General features: G+C 29.5%; 8 protein-coding genes across 8 annotated transcripts; 3 read left to right on the forward strand and 5 right to left on the reverse strand. All coding sequences in view use genetic code 12, as the record gives it.

Moving 5' to 3' along the window:
• Positions 1-23: 23 nt before the first annotated feature.
• Positions 24-977, reverse strand: MAK32 (Mak32p; the record flags this gene model as incomplete). The annotated part of the gene is made up of 1 exon (XM_051761633.1): positions 24-977. The coding sequence occupies one exon, from the start codon at positions 975-977 to the stop codon at positions 24-26; it is 954 nt and encodes a 317-aa protein (XP_051621677.1).
• A 125-nt stretch (positions 978-1,102) lies between these two features.
• KGF54_001282 (uncharacterized protein) lies at positions 1,103-2,722 on the reverse strand (the record flags this gene model as incomplete). Its single annotated transcript, XM_051761634.1, has 1 exon — positions 1,103-2,722. One exon carries the CDS (start codon positions 2,720-2,722, stop codon positions 1,103-1,105), a length of 1,620 nt encoding a protein of 539 aa, XP_051621678.1.
• Positions 2,723-3,366: 644 nt separating this feature from the next.
• KGF54_001283 (uncharacterized protein) lies at positions 3,367-4,572 on the reverse strand (the record flags this gene model as incomplete). Its single annotated transcript, XM_051761635.1, has 1 exon — positions 3,367-4,572. The coding sequence occupies one exon, from the start codon at positions 4,570-4,572 to the stop codon at positions 3,367-3,369; it is 1,206 nt and encodes a 401-aa protein (XP_051621679.1).
• Positions 4,573-6,644: 2,072 nt separating this feature from the next.
• ENG1 (endo-1,3(4)-beta-glucanase) lies at positions 6,645-10,082 on the reverse strand (the record flags this gene model as incomplete). The annotated part of the gene is made up of 1 exon (XM_051761636.1): positions 6,645-10,082. The coding sequence occupies one exon, from the start codon at positions 10,080-10,082 to the stop codon at positions 6,645-6,647; it is 3,438 nt and encodes a 1,145-aa protein (XP_051621680.1).
• Positions 10,083-12,110: 2,028 nt separating this feature from the next.
• Positions 12,111-13,196, forward strand: DAO1 (Dao1p; the record flags this gene model as incomplete). The annotated part of the gene is made up of 1 exon (XM_051761637.1): positions 12,111-13,196. The coding sequence occupies one exon, from the start codon at positions 12,111-12,113 to the stop codon at positions 13,194-13,196; it is 1,086 nt and encodes a 361-aa protein (XP_051621681.1).
• Positions 13,197-13,435: 239 nt separating this feature from the next.
• KGF54_001286 (uncharacterized protein) lies at positions 13,436-13,687 on the reverse strand (the record flags this gene model as incomplete). Its single annotated transcript, XM_051761638.1, has 1 exon — positions 13,436-13,687. One exon carries the CDS (start codon positions 13,685-13,687, stop codon positions 13,436-13,438), a length of 252 nt encoding a protein of 83 aa, XP_051621682.1.
• Positions 13,688-14,406: 719 nt separating this feature from the next.
• On the forward strand, positions 14,407-14,904 carry MRPL27 (mitochondrial 54S ribosomal protein mL41; the record flags this gene model as incomplete). Its single annotated transcript, XM_051761639.1, has 1 exon — positions 14,407-14,904. The coding sequence occupies one exon, from the start codon at positions 14,407-14,409 to the stop codon at positions 14,902-14,904; it is 498 nt and encodes a 165-aa protein (XP_051621683.1).
• A 205-nt stretch (positions 14,905-15,109) lies between these two features.
• On the forward strand, positions 15,110-15,838 carry HFL1 (DNA polymerase epsilon noncatalytic subunit; the record flags this gene model as incomplete). The annotated part of the gene is made up of 1 exon (XM_051761640.1): positions 15,110-15,838. The coding sequence occupies one exon, from the start codon at positions 15,110-15,112 to the stop codon at positions 15,836-15,838; it is 729 nt and encodes a 242-aa protein (XP_051621684.1).
• Between the last annotated feature and the right edge of the window lie 12 nt (positions 15,839-15,850).

Below are 15,850 nucleotides of genomic sequence, written 5' to 3' on the forward strand. Positions count from 1 at the left end.
TTTCTATAATGTTTCTTTAGTTTTTAATGAGTAATGATTTTATTTTCTTTTATGTATTTTGTGAATCTATCTTTAAATGATAATCCATTAAATTTATCACCTTCTATAGTTGGCATACCTAATTTTTCTATTATACATCCACTCCCAATATTCCCAAAAATTCCAGCCATTAACCAATTTTGAGTTAGTATCCAGCCCATACTGAAACTTCCTAGAAAGGAGTTACCACCACCTGTAACATCAATTACTTTTGATTGATCTTGATGATAAGCAGGTAGAGTATATGTCACATTATTTGTTGTTCTGATATAACAGCCTTGTGCCCCACATCTAATGACTGTTCCTGAATTTGGTTTTGTTTGGTATTTGATGAATTTTTGTGCTAGATCTTCTAAAGGTAGGTTTTTGGAAGTCAATTCTTCTGCCTCGTCTAGATTGGGACTGAATATATGTATGTATGGTAATAGTTTAGTTAATTTCTCATAGTTCTCAGGTATACAATCAGTAGGTAATGGTTCATAAATAAAAATTGTCTCCTTATTGAAACTTATTATATCTTCTACAATTGATTTACATCTATCAATTGAACAAATTAAATGATAACTTTTACTATTCTTCAATTGATCATATTGAATAATATCTTTAACTTCAATTTGTAATTTTGGACTTAAGTATTCAAAATATCGTATTCCCTTATCATAAATATTACAACCTCGAGTAGTTAGTCTATCACTTTTTCTATATATAATCCCAGTTGACCAACTTTTTAATTCCTCTAGCACTGAAGTTGGAAAATCTGTTCCTTTATCTATTATTCCTGATATTAAATGTGCTTTATTTAATTCTGTTACTATTCTTGCTCCAATTATTGCATATGTACCTGCACCACCAATAATATCTGTTTGTGAAGGAGCTGGAGGATCTATATAACGATTTTCATCGATTATGAACATCCCCATTGTAGTAAATAATGACATTATGGGTGTTGTTTCAAATTGAAATACATAAGAATACTCTCATATGTTTTAATTTTAAAAGTATAAATATACAGGAAATAAATTTTGCAACACTTTTAATTTATTTAGTCTATAATCTATAAAATCTATATTTCATCATATTCATCCATGAAAAATGATTGAATTAAACATATTAACGCCATGATACCTAATACAAGCCAAGGTATACCTCCAACATCATTTTCATTACACCATGTCATAAAGTGACCAAATAAAATAGGACTTATACCACGAGCTAAAGAATTTAAACTTATACCTGCACCGTTAATAAAAGCTCTATGAGATGGAACAGCTGATGATCTATGAACCATTATCATTGAAACACAAAAACTTATTGAAACAACTGTTGATAAAAGTAATGCAACCAGATAAATGGAAAATGTTGATAACCACGATGGATTTGAAGGATCGTAGTCTTGTTTGAAAAACAAGAAATATGGAATTGAAGCATATGCAAATGGGATCAAAACGAATGACATTCTTAATATTGTAATTGTTCGGAGGTGGTGATCTAAAAATGGAAATAATAAAACAACAGATGATGTACCTACTATACCAGTAGTAGACAATAATTTACCAATATCTTCAGTGGACCAACCATAACCACCCGCGATTGTGAAGGGCCATTCTAATCTTACCAACTGACTTGCCAACAAAACTGGTAAAAATTCAGAATACAAAACTGAATGAAAGCATAATAAAAAATTAGATAATACTGATTGTATGACAGGTCCAGTCCAGACCTCTCTACTAAAATAAGATTGTTGTACATTTGTAGTTAATTGATTATTAGAAACAACTGGTCCTAATTGTTCTGATGAATATCTTCTTCTTGCTGCTTGTCCATACCTTCCAGAAACTAAAGTACTATCAATAACTTCTTCTTCGTCGTCTTCTAATGAATTGTAAACTTCCTCAGCTGGTAATAATACTTCTCTCTCTCCTTCTTCTTGGTATTCTTCTTCTGCTTCTTTAATTTTAGTTTTCTTAATTCCTAATTTCTCCAAGATCCAATTTCCAGTTTCCAATCCATAATCTTTTCTTCCTTTGAATTCCTTTGAAGGTTCTTCCAAAAACAAAAATCCCAAAATCATACTAAAAATTAAATATCCAGCTAAAACAATATTTGACATTGCATAAGGATATTTGTCAACAAATTCATTATAATTTTCAACTCTAACTTTAGGTCTTGTGAATAAATGAAAAGATCCAATTAAGGGTCCAATTACAGCACCAACATTCCAAGTAGTTGCCAATACTGAAAACGCAATATTTTGATGCTTTTTTTCAGTTGCAATTTCACCAACAGCTACTCTTAATACTGAAATATTACCATTTAATGCTCCCATTAATGATCTAGCAACCATTGCCATAGTAAAACTTTGACTAAACCCAAATATGATACTGGATATAGCAGTACCAAACACCCCAAACAACAATATAGGTTTTCTACCAAATCTATTAGAAGCTTGAGCATGTTGAACACAACATAAAAATTGGAAAATTGCAAAAGTTGATGATAAATAACCAGCATAAGTTGATATTTCTGCTGTGTTTTTAGCAACTCCAAAATCTTGAATCATAAAAAATATATATGAAAATATCGAAGTGAATACTAATGGTTCACCTAATCTTAATAAACATAATAAAGTTAATTGAAAAGTGGGAAACCCTTTCATTTGTTCCCAAAATGATTTTTGACTCATGATATGTGGATTATGATTTGATAAGTACTAAGACAACTGAACCTTTACATGTAAATATTGGGAAATTCCATACATTTATATATTACAAATCAATAATTCACCACAATTTGACGGAAATTTCACTATTACTCATATATTGTTGGTGTTTTTGTTTTGATTCTCGTGTCGGGGTTAACACTAAATCAATGATTCTTGATGTCGTTTATGTAACGACTACCAAGTAGAGCAATTAAACCAGGACCCTTTTTCGCTGATTTTTCACCGATTGTCCAACTGGGCAAATTGGGACCGAATTACAACGGCTCTGTTAGTATAGAGGCTATTACAACTCTCTCGTACTAAAAATTTCTTCCTAAGGTTTTGCTTCAAAGTTTAGAAAATTTTAGATATGCGAAGAGGAGGTCGTCGGTTCGAATCCGATACAGAGCAGTTTTCAAGGTGTTTTGGAATTTTTTTGAATTGAATAGTTTGATCTTTGAACTTTACATCGTATTTTTGACTGAATTAATTTTTTTACTTTCATGAATCGAAATCTAGAGTGAAACAGTTGCAACGTACCAATTTGAAATGCAAATTAAGGAGAACCAACTTTTGTATTAAATTTTTGAAGTAGATGCATTTTGATAATCACCTATATTTACTAACTAACTAGCTTTAGTCGGTGGGGGAGGTGGAGGTACAGCATCGTCTGCATTCGTTTTAGGTTTTGAAGCTTCCTCCAAATGTTTAGATTTTTCTAATTCTTCATTCATATAGTCACTTAAACCATCAGCTTTCGTTGGAGCTACATGTTTCTTCTTTCTTGTTCCAGAAGCTTTTGGAGGAGCTGAAGCAACTGGAGGTGGCGGTGGGTTATTTATTGATGAAGTAATTGGAGGTGGTACAGTATATATCGATTCTTCTTGAGTTTGATCTTGACTAAATAATACATCATCTATAATTGAATTTTGTTCAAATTTTCCAATAACTTCTGGTATTCTATGAAGTATTCCACAACCTACATCACACCCCAAAATTCCTCTATTATGACCAGTTCCCCAATTTCGTGATAAGTTAACAGTTACAGGACGTAAAATGTCATAATCATGATTATAAACAAAAAAAGTTATTGGAACATTATCACCATTTGCATTCTGATGATAATTATAATAATTTGCTACTGTATTTGAAAGTAATGATTCACCACCTTTACTTAATAAACCTTTTGAATTTGAATCAAGTGCTGAATCACAACCTATAATAAAATCTGAGTGTGGTACTAACTGTGATCTAAATGCTGGAGATCCAGGATGTGTGTTTAATATTCTCCATACGAAAGTTGATGTATTCAAATGTTGTGATTCAACTGTGAGACCAATTTGTTTAAAATTATTTTCAAATAATTTATATCCAGTTGCTTCTTCTTCTTCTGATGGGGTATATTCATCCAAGTCTATACTTATTTGTCTCAATACTCCACCTTTTGCACTCCAAACATCAAGTATTACTTCTTGTTTATTCTTGGCCAATGTTGATAATTCTTTTGCTAGTAATTCGTAATCTATAGCTGCTGCTTGTTCTGGAGTTGTATTTCCTCCGTAATTGATACTTCCATCTTCGTTAATCGAGTATGAGTAATTTGATAAAGACGGATAAAGCATTGGTAATTCATGGTTGTTAATTTTAATAATGTAATCAAACCAAGATTCAAAACCTTTTTGATGTGCAATTGAATGAGGAATTACATTTAAAACTCGTAAAGCATATCCTTTGTTATTTATTTGAGTAGCATTTTTGAAATATATATCATTAGATGGTTCTGTTGTATGTCCCTCAAACCTATCAACTAATTTTTTGGCAAATGAAAACATTGATAGTTGACTTTAGTAAAATATAGTTCACAATAGTTAAATAAGAATAATATTTATTTTTTTGATTATTTTAAGTTACAAAAAAAGGAACAATCTCAAACAAGTCAATTAATAAGAACCTTGTCAATTCTGTCAGTAAATCAAATTCGATTTCAGTGAATCTACATGTAATACCAATTAATTCAAAAATTTTGAAAATTTGATTCATATGAGTGGAATAGATCCAAAATGCCAATGTATTAATGAGTCTTGTTGGCACAATCAATTTAGAAGGTCCCCAGAGCAAATACGCAAAGATAAACGGTTTTTTCTCAAAACTTTAACCTTGGCTATTACACTTACAATCTTTGGAATGGTTACAACATACTTCATTGCAAGTCGTGTATTGTAAGCATACGAATGGTACTGGTTATTGGGGGAATCTTTTAAGAGAGGAAGTAATGATAAGTAAAGAATCAATATTTCAAAAATACTTTCAGAGACTATATAAGTTAAGCAACAATCAACTAACAAATACACATTTCAATGGACAAACAAATAGAATTTTCATGAGAATAGTTTTAATTAATTTTTCATAAATCTTGAATTGATTCAAGTATTAATAAAGTATTGTAGTCATAATGTTAATACACAAATTAAGCCTAATAAACTTTAATATACTTGATTCTTTTAATTTTATAATTTATTGATCACATTAATGTGTATTTGGATTTGTATCTTATCAACTTCATAATTTAAAATTATTGAATAACTTATGCTTAATAAAAACACAAAAAAGGAGAAATTAGAAATAGACTAAAAAAAAATGAATTTAGAAAAAAAAAAAGAAGTTATAAAGAAAATTTGACTAAACTTTCAACATATTTTGAAACTTGTGAAACCACGAATTTTATTTCGTATACTTCCAACACATAAGGCAACTTGTGAATTCACTTTCGGTATTATTTACTGTTTTAGACCATTTTGTGATCTACATACGTAGCACAATCATGGACCTGATACAATTGCTAGCTGCTGATTAATTTATATTTAAATTTGGAGAATTCGTTTATAAAGAGATTATTGAGTTTTGGCAATTGTTTTAGTTTATAAATCAAAGGTGGGGTTTACCATCTTAAGTATATATCAAGATTTGTTTGATTTATATTGATGAAATCTCAAATTGACTTTTGATTTATGTTTATTTTACATCCTTTCAAGATAACCAATTTGGTTATGAAAAGAATTTTAAGTCTGGGATTGAAAAAGATTTTTGCTTGTTTTTAAATGTCAGTAACGTGAATGTTTCTTTTTACGAAATAATGAATGGCTTGACTGAATATTCTGATTCCAAATTTGTATTGTGTCAACGGAGAAATCTATCTAGTTGAGAAAAATAATTTGAGATTTTGAAATTTTGGTATATTCAAAATTCTTGAGAGTTTTTCAAGAGGTTTTTGAGTTGAATCAACCTCGTTTTGACCGAAGATTGATTTGATTTAAAGGATCTACAAATGACGATTGTTCTTAAATTTACCTTTATCTGGATATGAGACGGTGTTCTCATCATTGCTTTATGATTTATATGAAATAATCTTTTGAATTCCATGTAATCGTTCCATGTGTATCGTCTATATTACAGATTCGTGTATATAGATGGTACCTCCTTGATGGAAATGTGAAACAGGGCCATAACTATTAATTGCATTTGATAATTGTTAGTCAAAGTTGTATTCATCGAGATATTGTCTAGTTGTTTATTTAACAAGTCTAGCTCCTGAATCTAAGGGAGGTCCACTAGGCACTTAATGTAAAATTTTGTATGATGTATAATTAACTCGAATGAATCATGTAGATTCTCCATTTTGATTTCTCCTCCAACTCTGAAAATCATTGGCTCTTTAACAATAAATGGAATATATGATTGCAGAAAAGAAAATACAATAGAGTATTATTAGAGGAAGTACTGTCAATTCATAAGACAGAAACCATAAACAACAAAAAATAAATTTGAAAAATTACAAATAAATTTTATTAAAATACAACATACAGAATTATAAAATGTTAATTTAAGTTGAATTAAATCAATTAAACTAATTGAATGCACCAGAAAAGGCTAAACTCCAAGTTCTACTCTGTCCATTATCCAAATAATTATTAGTCCAACTATCTGAACTAAAGAAGTCATAAGAATCTTTTGGATCTATTATAGCTTGATTAAGTCTTAATATACCTAACCAACCATCATTAACATTACCAATGAAAGTTGAAACTTGTTCATTCCATTCTTCTTGAACATATGATGGGATTCTAATTGATGATGATGCGGCAGTGATTGGTAACATATGAATACCATGAACATATTCTGGATGATCTGCTGGAGTACCAAAATAAGTAGTATAATCAACTTTATTCTCAAAGAAAATACCACTAACTTTATTAGGTAAAAATTCAGCTGGTTGAACTGTATTATCTGATTTATAATAGAAATACATATTAAAAGCTTTATTCATAATTGATAACATTAATCCACCCCTTGCTTCCATTGAATAATCTCCAACAACTTTACCCCATAATTTCATACCATAGGCAAAATGAATATCTTCAGAACTTGATTCTTGATTTTTACCATCATTACTTGCATATAATCCTGCTGCCCAACTATGTCCATCATACCATGAAAACAGTCTTGATACTGGGAAATAAGAATCTTGTCTTGATGGATTTGCAACATCTCTAACTAATGAATTTACCCATGCTTTATTATCTTCAGCCCATGTACCATTTAATTTTTTATCAATTAATCCAACAACTGCTGCTGCATGAACAAAATAACCATAATGGAAATGATGATCATTATAATAAGCACTTCCATAATCTGCTCCATCATCACCGTTTTGTGCTGCTGTTGAAGTAACACCACCGAATTTTGTATCATACATTAATGGATAATATTGTTCATTATTAATGAAAGTTTCAAATGCTTCTTTCAAATCATCTAAAGTACTTTCAGTGACATCATCATCTTGAATAATTTCACTAACAACTAATAAAATTTGTGCATATTTATCAATAACTTTACCTGAGAAATAATTTGAGTTCATATTTTTAACAGTCAAAGCAATGTTTGCTGCTAATTCATCATTTGCAGATCTTGCTAATAAAGTTAATTGTTCTGCTGAATAACTGATTGCTGAAGCTCCATCAATATATGGTAAAAATTGAATTTTCTTATCGATGGTTTCTGAGAATGATAAAGTATTAGTTAAGAACCCAGTCATATCACCTTTAGTTTGAGATGCGACTTTAATACCTGTTGCACCAGATGAAGTTAATGAACTAAGATGATGAGGTAAAGCAAAAATAATTGGATTTCCACTTGATGAAGTACCTTTAGTGTCATAGACAAATTCATATGAAGCAGATTCTGAACAAACAACTGAACCTTGGAAGTGAGCATCAGTAACGTACATACCAGCTGCAGCATCATAAAATGGATCACCAGTTACTTCTGGAGCAACAGCAATTTGAACAATTAAACCATCAATTGATTTAGTTGCTTTTATATGGTATGGATCTTCGACAGTTAAGTCGAAATCTGGATCAGCAGTTGGTAATGTAACATAAATTAACCATTCAACATCATTAAATAAAGTAGCACGATATTTTAATACGTTTGGTAATAAAGCACTTGATTCTTCGAGAAGTAAACTACCAACTCCATATAATGAATTCAATTCAGCTACTAAATTACCGTTATAAATAGCGGTAACAAAACCCATACCTTGAACAATTGGAATTTCAACATTATTAATATCATCATTACCTTTTGATAATGTTACTTTAACTCCCATTTCAGTCATATCGGTGACTCCCATATCAATTGAATTATCAAAAGTAGTTGCTGATAAAATAAGTTCACCATTATTAGTTGGATTGAAATAATATGATGGAACACCAACATTATTTGTATTGATTGAACCAAAAACTCTATTTGCAACATTTGTATGTTGAACACCAAAACCATAATAATTTACTTTACTCCAATATATACCATATGGATAAGTATAAACCATCAAATCTTGATTAGCAAGGAATAAATTAGCATAAAATTTATTTGTTTGAATTGGTAAACCATTATTATTAACACCAGCTGGAATTGATAATGGTAATTGTTGTCTTGAGAAAACACTTGGTGGTGCACTTGTATCAATAGCAGCGAATAAATCCCCTGAATAACAAATTTCATCTTCAGCTCCTATGGTTGGTAAAGCAGAAGAAGTGGTGCTTGATTCAGTTGAAGTAGTTGATAAACTAGAAGAACTTGAAGAACTTGAAGAGCTTAACAAACTAGATGATGATTCATAAATTGATTCAGATGCTGATTCAGATGCTGATTCAGATGCAGTTTCGGTTTCACTTTCCCATGCTGATTCTTCAGAACTTCTTGGAACTGGTATTGAACTTGTTTGTAAAATAGTTGAAACAGTTTCAAAAGTTGATAATGAAAAACTTGAGGTATTTGTGTAAGGGGCTAAAGTCGATGAAGTAATTAAAATAGTTGATAATGTGAAACCAGTGGAAACACTAAAGGAAGTTTCATTATCGTCATCATCACTACTTGCAGCTGAATTAGCGGTACTCAATACTGAGCTAGTTACACTTATTGCTCCTGGTGCGATAGCTGTTGGATTAGATAATGTTGAATTTTCATTTGCTGTAAAAGTTGAGATTGAACTTGTTGATAATGTAATACCATCAGTAATTGAAGAAGGATCAATAGTAACTGATCTACTTTCTGAAACGATTGATTGCGAAGTAACTGGAGCTGATCTTGTTGTTGGTACTGATTCAAATGAAGTTGATTCTATATAAGTGCTTTCTGGAGTTGAACTAGCAGTAAAAATCGTTGAAGTTGTGGTAACACCAGTAGCAACACTTGTTGTTGGTATTGAATTTGATAATGTTCTTGAAGGACTTGTGGCACTACCAGCATTAGCAGCTACACTGCTTGATCTACTTGTTACCCCATTAATGGTTGTTGCCCCTGCTTGATTACCTTCAGATAAACTTACAGTTGCTAAAGTTGCTTGACCGGTAATTGTGTATGTACGAGGAATAGTTACAACCCAAGATGAAGTTATACATTGATTATTTGAACAAGTTTTTGAAGTTTGTAATGAAGTTGATTGAGTGGTAATAGTATAGGTTGTCGCTACTGGTTGTTGTTGATTTTCAGTTTTAATTATTTTTGCAGTTGGTAAAACTGTTTTATAAACTATATGAGTATTTGTTTGAGTTATTATTGAAGTGACTGTATGTTTTGGTTTTTTTGCATTACCAGCAAGTGTATTTGGTTCATGAACAAATACAATGGGTATACCACTAGTTAGACCTTCAGGATTACCTGGTAATAAACTTTGTGCTAAATATTTTATACATGGACTATCAACATATTGTGTTTCTGTTACTGTTTTTTCTGCAATTACTAAAGTCAGAGCTAAAGTTGCAAAAAGAAACTTTAAATTCATTTTTTATAATTGTTTTGAGTATAATTGAGATTATTTTTTAACTTAACGAATGAATTGTAGTAAGGAATGATAAATATAATTGTACAGTAATTGAACTGTTTATAATGAATGGATAGTAGTTGGAATTATTAAAAATGAATGTATAATAGTTGGTAAATCAAAATAAATGAATGTTAAAGTTAAAGTTTTTGAATCAAAAAGAGGAAAAAGTTTAAAAAGAGTAGTAAAATACTAATTAGTGGAATATTGATTTAATTTTATACATGCTTACAAAAATAATGATAAGAATACCCAACCAGAAAAATTTCAAAAAATTTGCAAGTAAAATTATAATTAAGATTAATTATAAAAATAATTAAAAATATTAAGAAAATTACGAATCAAAATTAATTTTTTACGAGAACTGTTTATTTCTCGCATTAGATTTTTCTATTGTTTTGATTTTTTTATATTTAAAATTTTAAGTTAGATCGCTTAATTTTTATGTTTATTTCTTGCTCTATATTGTAGATCTATGCAAGATCTCACAAACGTCTATATTTTAACTTATACTTCTACAAGTCAACCAATATAGCCTTAATTTTGCTAATGCTCTATTCACAGAAAAATCTCGATATAAATCGAAACTCTGTAAACTAATCATAGTAAGGTTATTCTTTTAGAGGCTTATAGTTAAATAACACAATTATATTTCAAAAACTCCAAATTTGTAATTTCGATTTCCTTTTTAAATTACTTGCATTTTTTTGCATATTTAGAATTACTTTTTTTATTTTACACTAAATCGTAAATCTTTATTTTTTTTTATTATCATTTTTTTTTTTTTTTTTTTTTTTNATTCTATACTTAGGAAATATATCTTTTCCATACTGCTTGGTTTGAACTTTTGGTAGTAGCTTATTAAATAATATGGGTAATGAGGTAACACTAAATCAACGTTATAGCTCATGCTAGTTTTTTTTGACATTTCTCAATTATAGAAGTTGTGAATTTAATACTTTAATTATAACCTGTTTAAAGTTTCGGAAAAAAATTAACGCGAATTTAAAATTCTAATTTTAATTTTTAAATTTAAATTCAAATTTTATATCAAATTATAAATCATAATGTGATAGATGTTAAATACATATTCATTGGTTATATTAATTTATAGACACAATTACGTTCCTCTTCCTAACTTATACACAAATAAATTTGTTGAAAGGAGGTATTAATAGATCAGCATGTTGATCATAAAGTATCAATTGTGCGTTGAAAAACCGAAATTAAATTCTCATAACAAAACGCCTATTTGATGAATTACTTACAAACGTTGTGGTCTTTACTTTAACTAAGTGTAGCTATTCTTTGCATATTTCAATGCAACATTTGATTCATTATCGATTTTACGATGTATGTAATGATTCTGTATGATTTTGTACACCTTGCTTACAGTGACAAATGTTTGTCTTTTTTACAAATTTATTTCGCATCAAATTTGAAACAAAAAATAATAGTAAAAAAAATGGCTTGCAATTACACCATTGTTGAAAAGGATGTAAATTATAATCATTGATTTATGTTGTATTTAAAATTCGGCTTCGTTAAAAAACTGACTGCTACTTTGATCATCCAGAGATCTAGTAGACTTCGATAGAGTCAAGTCAGTTATTTTGTTCTGTATATTTAGTAGCTACGATAAGAGTAATATGATAAATATTGAATAGCAAATTCTGTACGAAAATTCCTACAAGGTCGACCTTTTTTGGTAGATATATAAATCACCTTACTTTACAAATTGTTCATAGTTCAATTTTTCAGAAACGTAATTACCGATTCAGCTAGTTTATTGACAAAATATGTAGTGATGATTCAAAATTTGCATCGGTTACAAAAAGGGTTCTTTTTACAAAATTATTCATAAATCATCTGATTGTAAATTTGACACGACCATGATAAATTATCATTACACCAAAAAATTGAAATTTCCCCAGAATTCAACTTAACTCACCAATTAAGAGTTCACAACCATATAGCCATCTCCATACAATGACTCAAATAGTAGTTCTTGGTGCTGGAGTTGTTGGATTAACAACAGCTATTGAATTAAAGAAATGGAATTCAAATTTGAATATAACTATAGTAGCACAACATTTTCCAGGAGATTTCGATAATCAATATTATACTTCACCATATGCTGGAGCTAATTGGCAATCGTTTGCGTCCAACAAAGATACATATTTACAAAATTTGGATAAACCAAGCTATAAGAAATTCTTACAATTAGCCAAAAATGACTCCGAGAGATCAGGTATATGGACGCAAGATAATATATCTTATTTTACAAATTATGAAATAAGTGAATCGAAGGGAAATATGTCAGATTTTATACCATGGTATAGAAATTTTGTTGATGATTTCAAAATTATAGATGATGATCAATTAAAGTTTAAAGATATAGGATTTGGGACAAGTTTTAAAGGAGTTGTAATATCTGTGCCTACTTATTTACAATATTTAGTTCAACAAAATAAGGAATTGGGTAACAAATTTCACAAACTAAAAATTACCAATATAGAAGAATTAAAAACCTTAAATGGAGTTAAAACAGATTTTGTAATAAATTGCAGTGGATTAAAAGCAACTAAAATAAAAGGAATCACTGATAAAAAATTAACATTCCCAATTAAAGGTCAAACTTTATTAGTTAAAAATTCAGCAAAATCAATAATTGGAGTTGAAGGATTTCCAGGTACACCGCAAGAAATGTTATACATAATGCCGAGAAAAGAAGGTGGATCAATACTCGGAGGATGTTTTAAACCTGGTGATGATTCAACAGAAGAAGATAAAGAATTAAGTTCAAGAATAATAAGAAGAGCCATACAATATGCACCTGAGTTAATTGATCCAAAATACAAGAATAATCCCTCAAAAATTGAAGTAATAAAAGTAAATATTGGGTTTAGACCTTTTAGAGAAGATGGAGTAAGGATAGAAAAAGATCCTAAATATAACTGGTTAATACATAATTATGGAGCTGGTGGTGGTGGTTATCAAGGAAGCTTTGGATTTGCTCAAAAAGTTGTAGATATTGTGAAGAAGGAAGTTGATAAGACCAAATCTAAATTATAATTTTAATATATAGTGCATCTTTTATATAGTTATTGTAAGAATATTTACATAATGTTTTACTCTATTTCAAGTACAGATATAATTGAGTCTTTCTAAGGGTGGTCTAAAAATTAAATTAACTATTATATATTAAAATCATTGGTTATGAACTAAATTCATTGTAAGTTTTAAATTCTTCTACTGAAAGAAATCTCCATTAAATAACGATTGATAAACTCCTTCAAACCTCTCGAGCTAAATTAGTGGCAAATAAGACCAATTAATTGACCTTTTAAAATATCAAATAATTTTTTACCACCTTTTTTACCATATTCTTTAGCGTGAGCTGAATCAGTATGTTCCGATATAAACCCAGAAGCTGAATTATTATGAGCTTTAATTGGTGTTGGTTTATCTGAATATTTTTGAGTTTTAATGTTTATATCTGCATAACCATGTTGTGGTTTGAAAAAACCTGTATCTTTTGGTTGTTCTGGGATATTAATTGACATCTTGTTGAAATTTTACTTGATCTTAGCTAATACAATTTGGAAAAGAGCTATGGATGATGATTGATTATTAAAAACAAAAATAATCTTGTTTACTTGTAAATCATTAATTTCATATCTATTTACTCTATAAATTAAATTGCTATTAATATTAAATATTTATAAAAAATAAAAATAGAATGTGATAAAACTAATAAATTCTGAAATAGAGCGGCTTTTGCATTTTTCCCAATTTTGTGGGACAAAACATTTTGCTGTCAAAATTGGCAACCAAAAAATCAGAAAAATAATTATAACGATCTTTTGAAAGGTAAACGGTATGGTTAAAAATCAGTGCTTGAAATGTGGAATTCTAGAAGTTTTTTTGAGCTGAGTTAACAAAAGGTGGCAATCTAGGAAGTATAGTTCAATTTTTAACACGTTGCCATAAAATCAAAGTCATTATACACTTTAAGGCAACAATAACAAACGTCAGAGGGGGAATTAGCTCTCGATTATTTCACAATACTGTTCCCAGCTTTCTCAACTATGCTACTGTTGAATGGACCTAAAGTTAGAGCTCGACCCAGATTTAAACGTTACATTTGACCACAGCTGGTAGCACTAATCTTGAGCTTTTTAGAAATTTACGCACTGAAACAGATTTTGAAAAAAATTTCAATATCAGAGCTTTAAAAGTATTATACTTTAATCAAATACCACAAACCTACAATTATTGACAAATGAGAGCTTCTCAAATACTCAGTTTTCAAGCAACTGCACAAACGGCATTAAGAAGACCATGGAAAACATTTAGAGATGGTACCTTTTACTATGGGCAATTAAAATCAGGATCAAAAAGACATCCATTAACAACTAAACAAGGTAACAAACATTATTATAAAGGTACAAGATCAACTGGTATTGGTCATTTAGATAGTAGAGGGAGATATCATATAGATTGGAATAAAGTAAGGACGTATGTTGTCCCAGTTGGGTTAAACACAACAGATTTAAAACCATTAGTATCACCAAATTCACCACAATTTATACAGAAAGTTGAAGGATATGATGATAAATTTAAAAGTCCAGAATTAGCTTTACATAATGCTATTAAATTTGTTGAAAATGGAAGTAATTATAGTGCAATAGATCTAGAAAATGAAGGTTATATAGAAAAAATTGTTCATCCTAAATTTAAGGAAGCCGAAAGGAAAGAGTTCATGGAACAAACTAACTAAATGGAATGAAGAAGTAGCACTTACTTGTATATAGAAGTAACTTTGTAACGAATAATTAATGTCAATTGAAATGAATTTTAATGGAGATGTAGTACTTAATTCACGTGACTTTTTATCTTAATATCGAGGGTATGCGTCTAAATATAAAATAAACATATTTATTTCATCAGATCCAATTGAATTAATAAATAATCCACTATTCACCATGTCACATATACTAAATCCTTCGGACACGATAGAAGTCGAACATGAGGTTGATAATATAGAAGAGTCAAATACAGGTTCTCCATTACCTAATAATACAAATCAATTGGAAATAGATCAAATCACCACAAACAATACAATACGAGAAGAAACACCAATAGAACAAGATGATGAAGAATTCGCAGCAATGTCATTACCACTTTCCAAAATCAAAAAAATATTTAAAATGGATTTGGATTATGCAGGTGCTAGTTCAAGTGCAGTATACACAACAGGATTAGCTACAGAATTATTTGTACAATATTTTGTCGAACAAGCTAGTCTTTTAGCTAAAATGGATAAACGTAAAAAGATTCAATATAAGGATTTTTCAAATGCTGTAAGTAGTCATGATTCTTTAAACTTTCTAAGTGATACAATACCAAGAACTCATCAAGTTGGTGATCTAATACAAAGAAAAAAAATTCATACTTTAGATCAAGTAAATTTAAATGCAAATCCAATTAATAGAAGAGAAGGTAATAATAGTGCTAATAAGAATCAAGATCAAAATGGAGATAATGCTCAACAGGCTCAAAAAGTTAGAAAACAACAAGAATTACCAAAAGGTCAACAAACGCTAAATTTTCAACCAGAAAAACCAATTAAAATAGCTAGCGTGAATGATTTAATGATTGCAGAAGATAGTAATAATGACACTGAAGAAGTTGATGTAGAAATGATTGAATAAATGAACAAAATA

The sequence above is a fragment of the Candida jiufengensis genome (genome assembly GCF_024610255.1).
Source record: "Candida jiufengensis strain CBS 10846 chromosome Unknown scaffold6, whole genome shotgun sequence".
NCBI classification, from domain to species: Eukaryota; Fungi; Ascomycota; class Pichiomycetes; order Serinales; family Debaryomycetaceae; genus Lodderomyces; species Lodderomyces jiufengensis.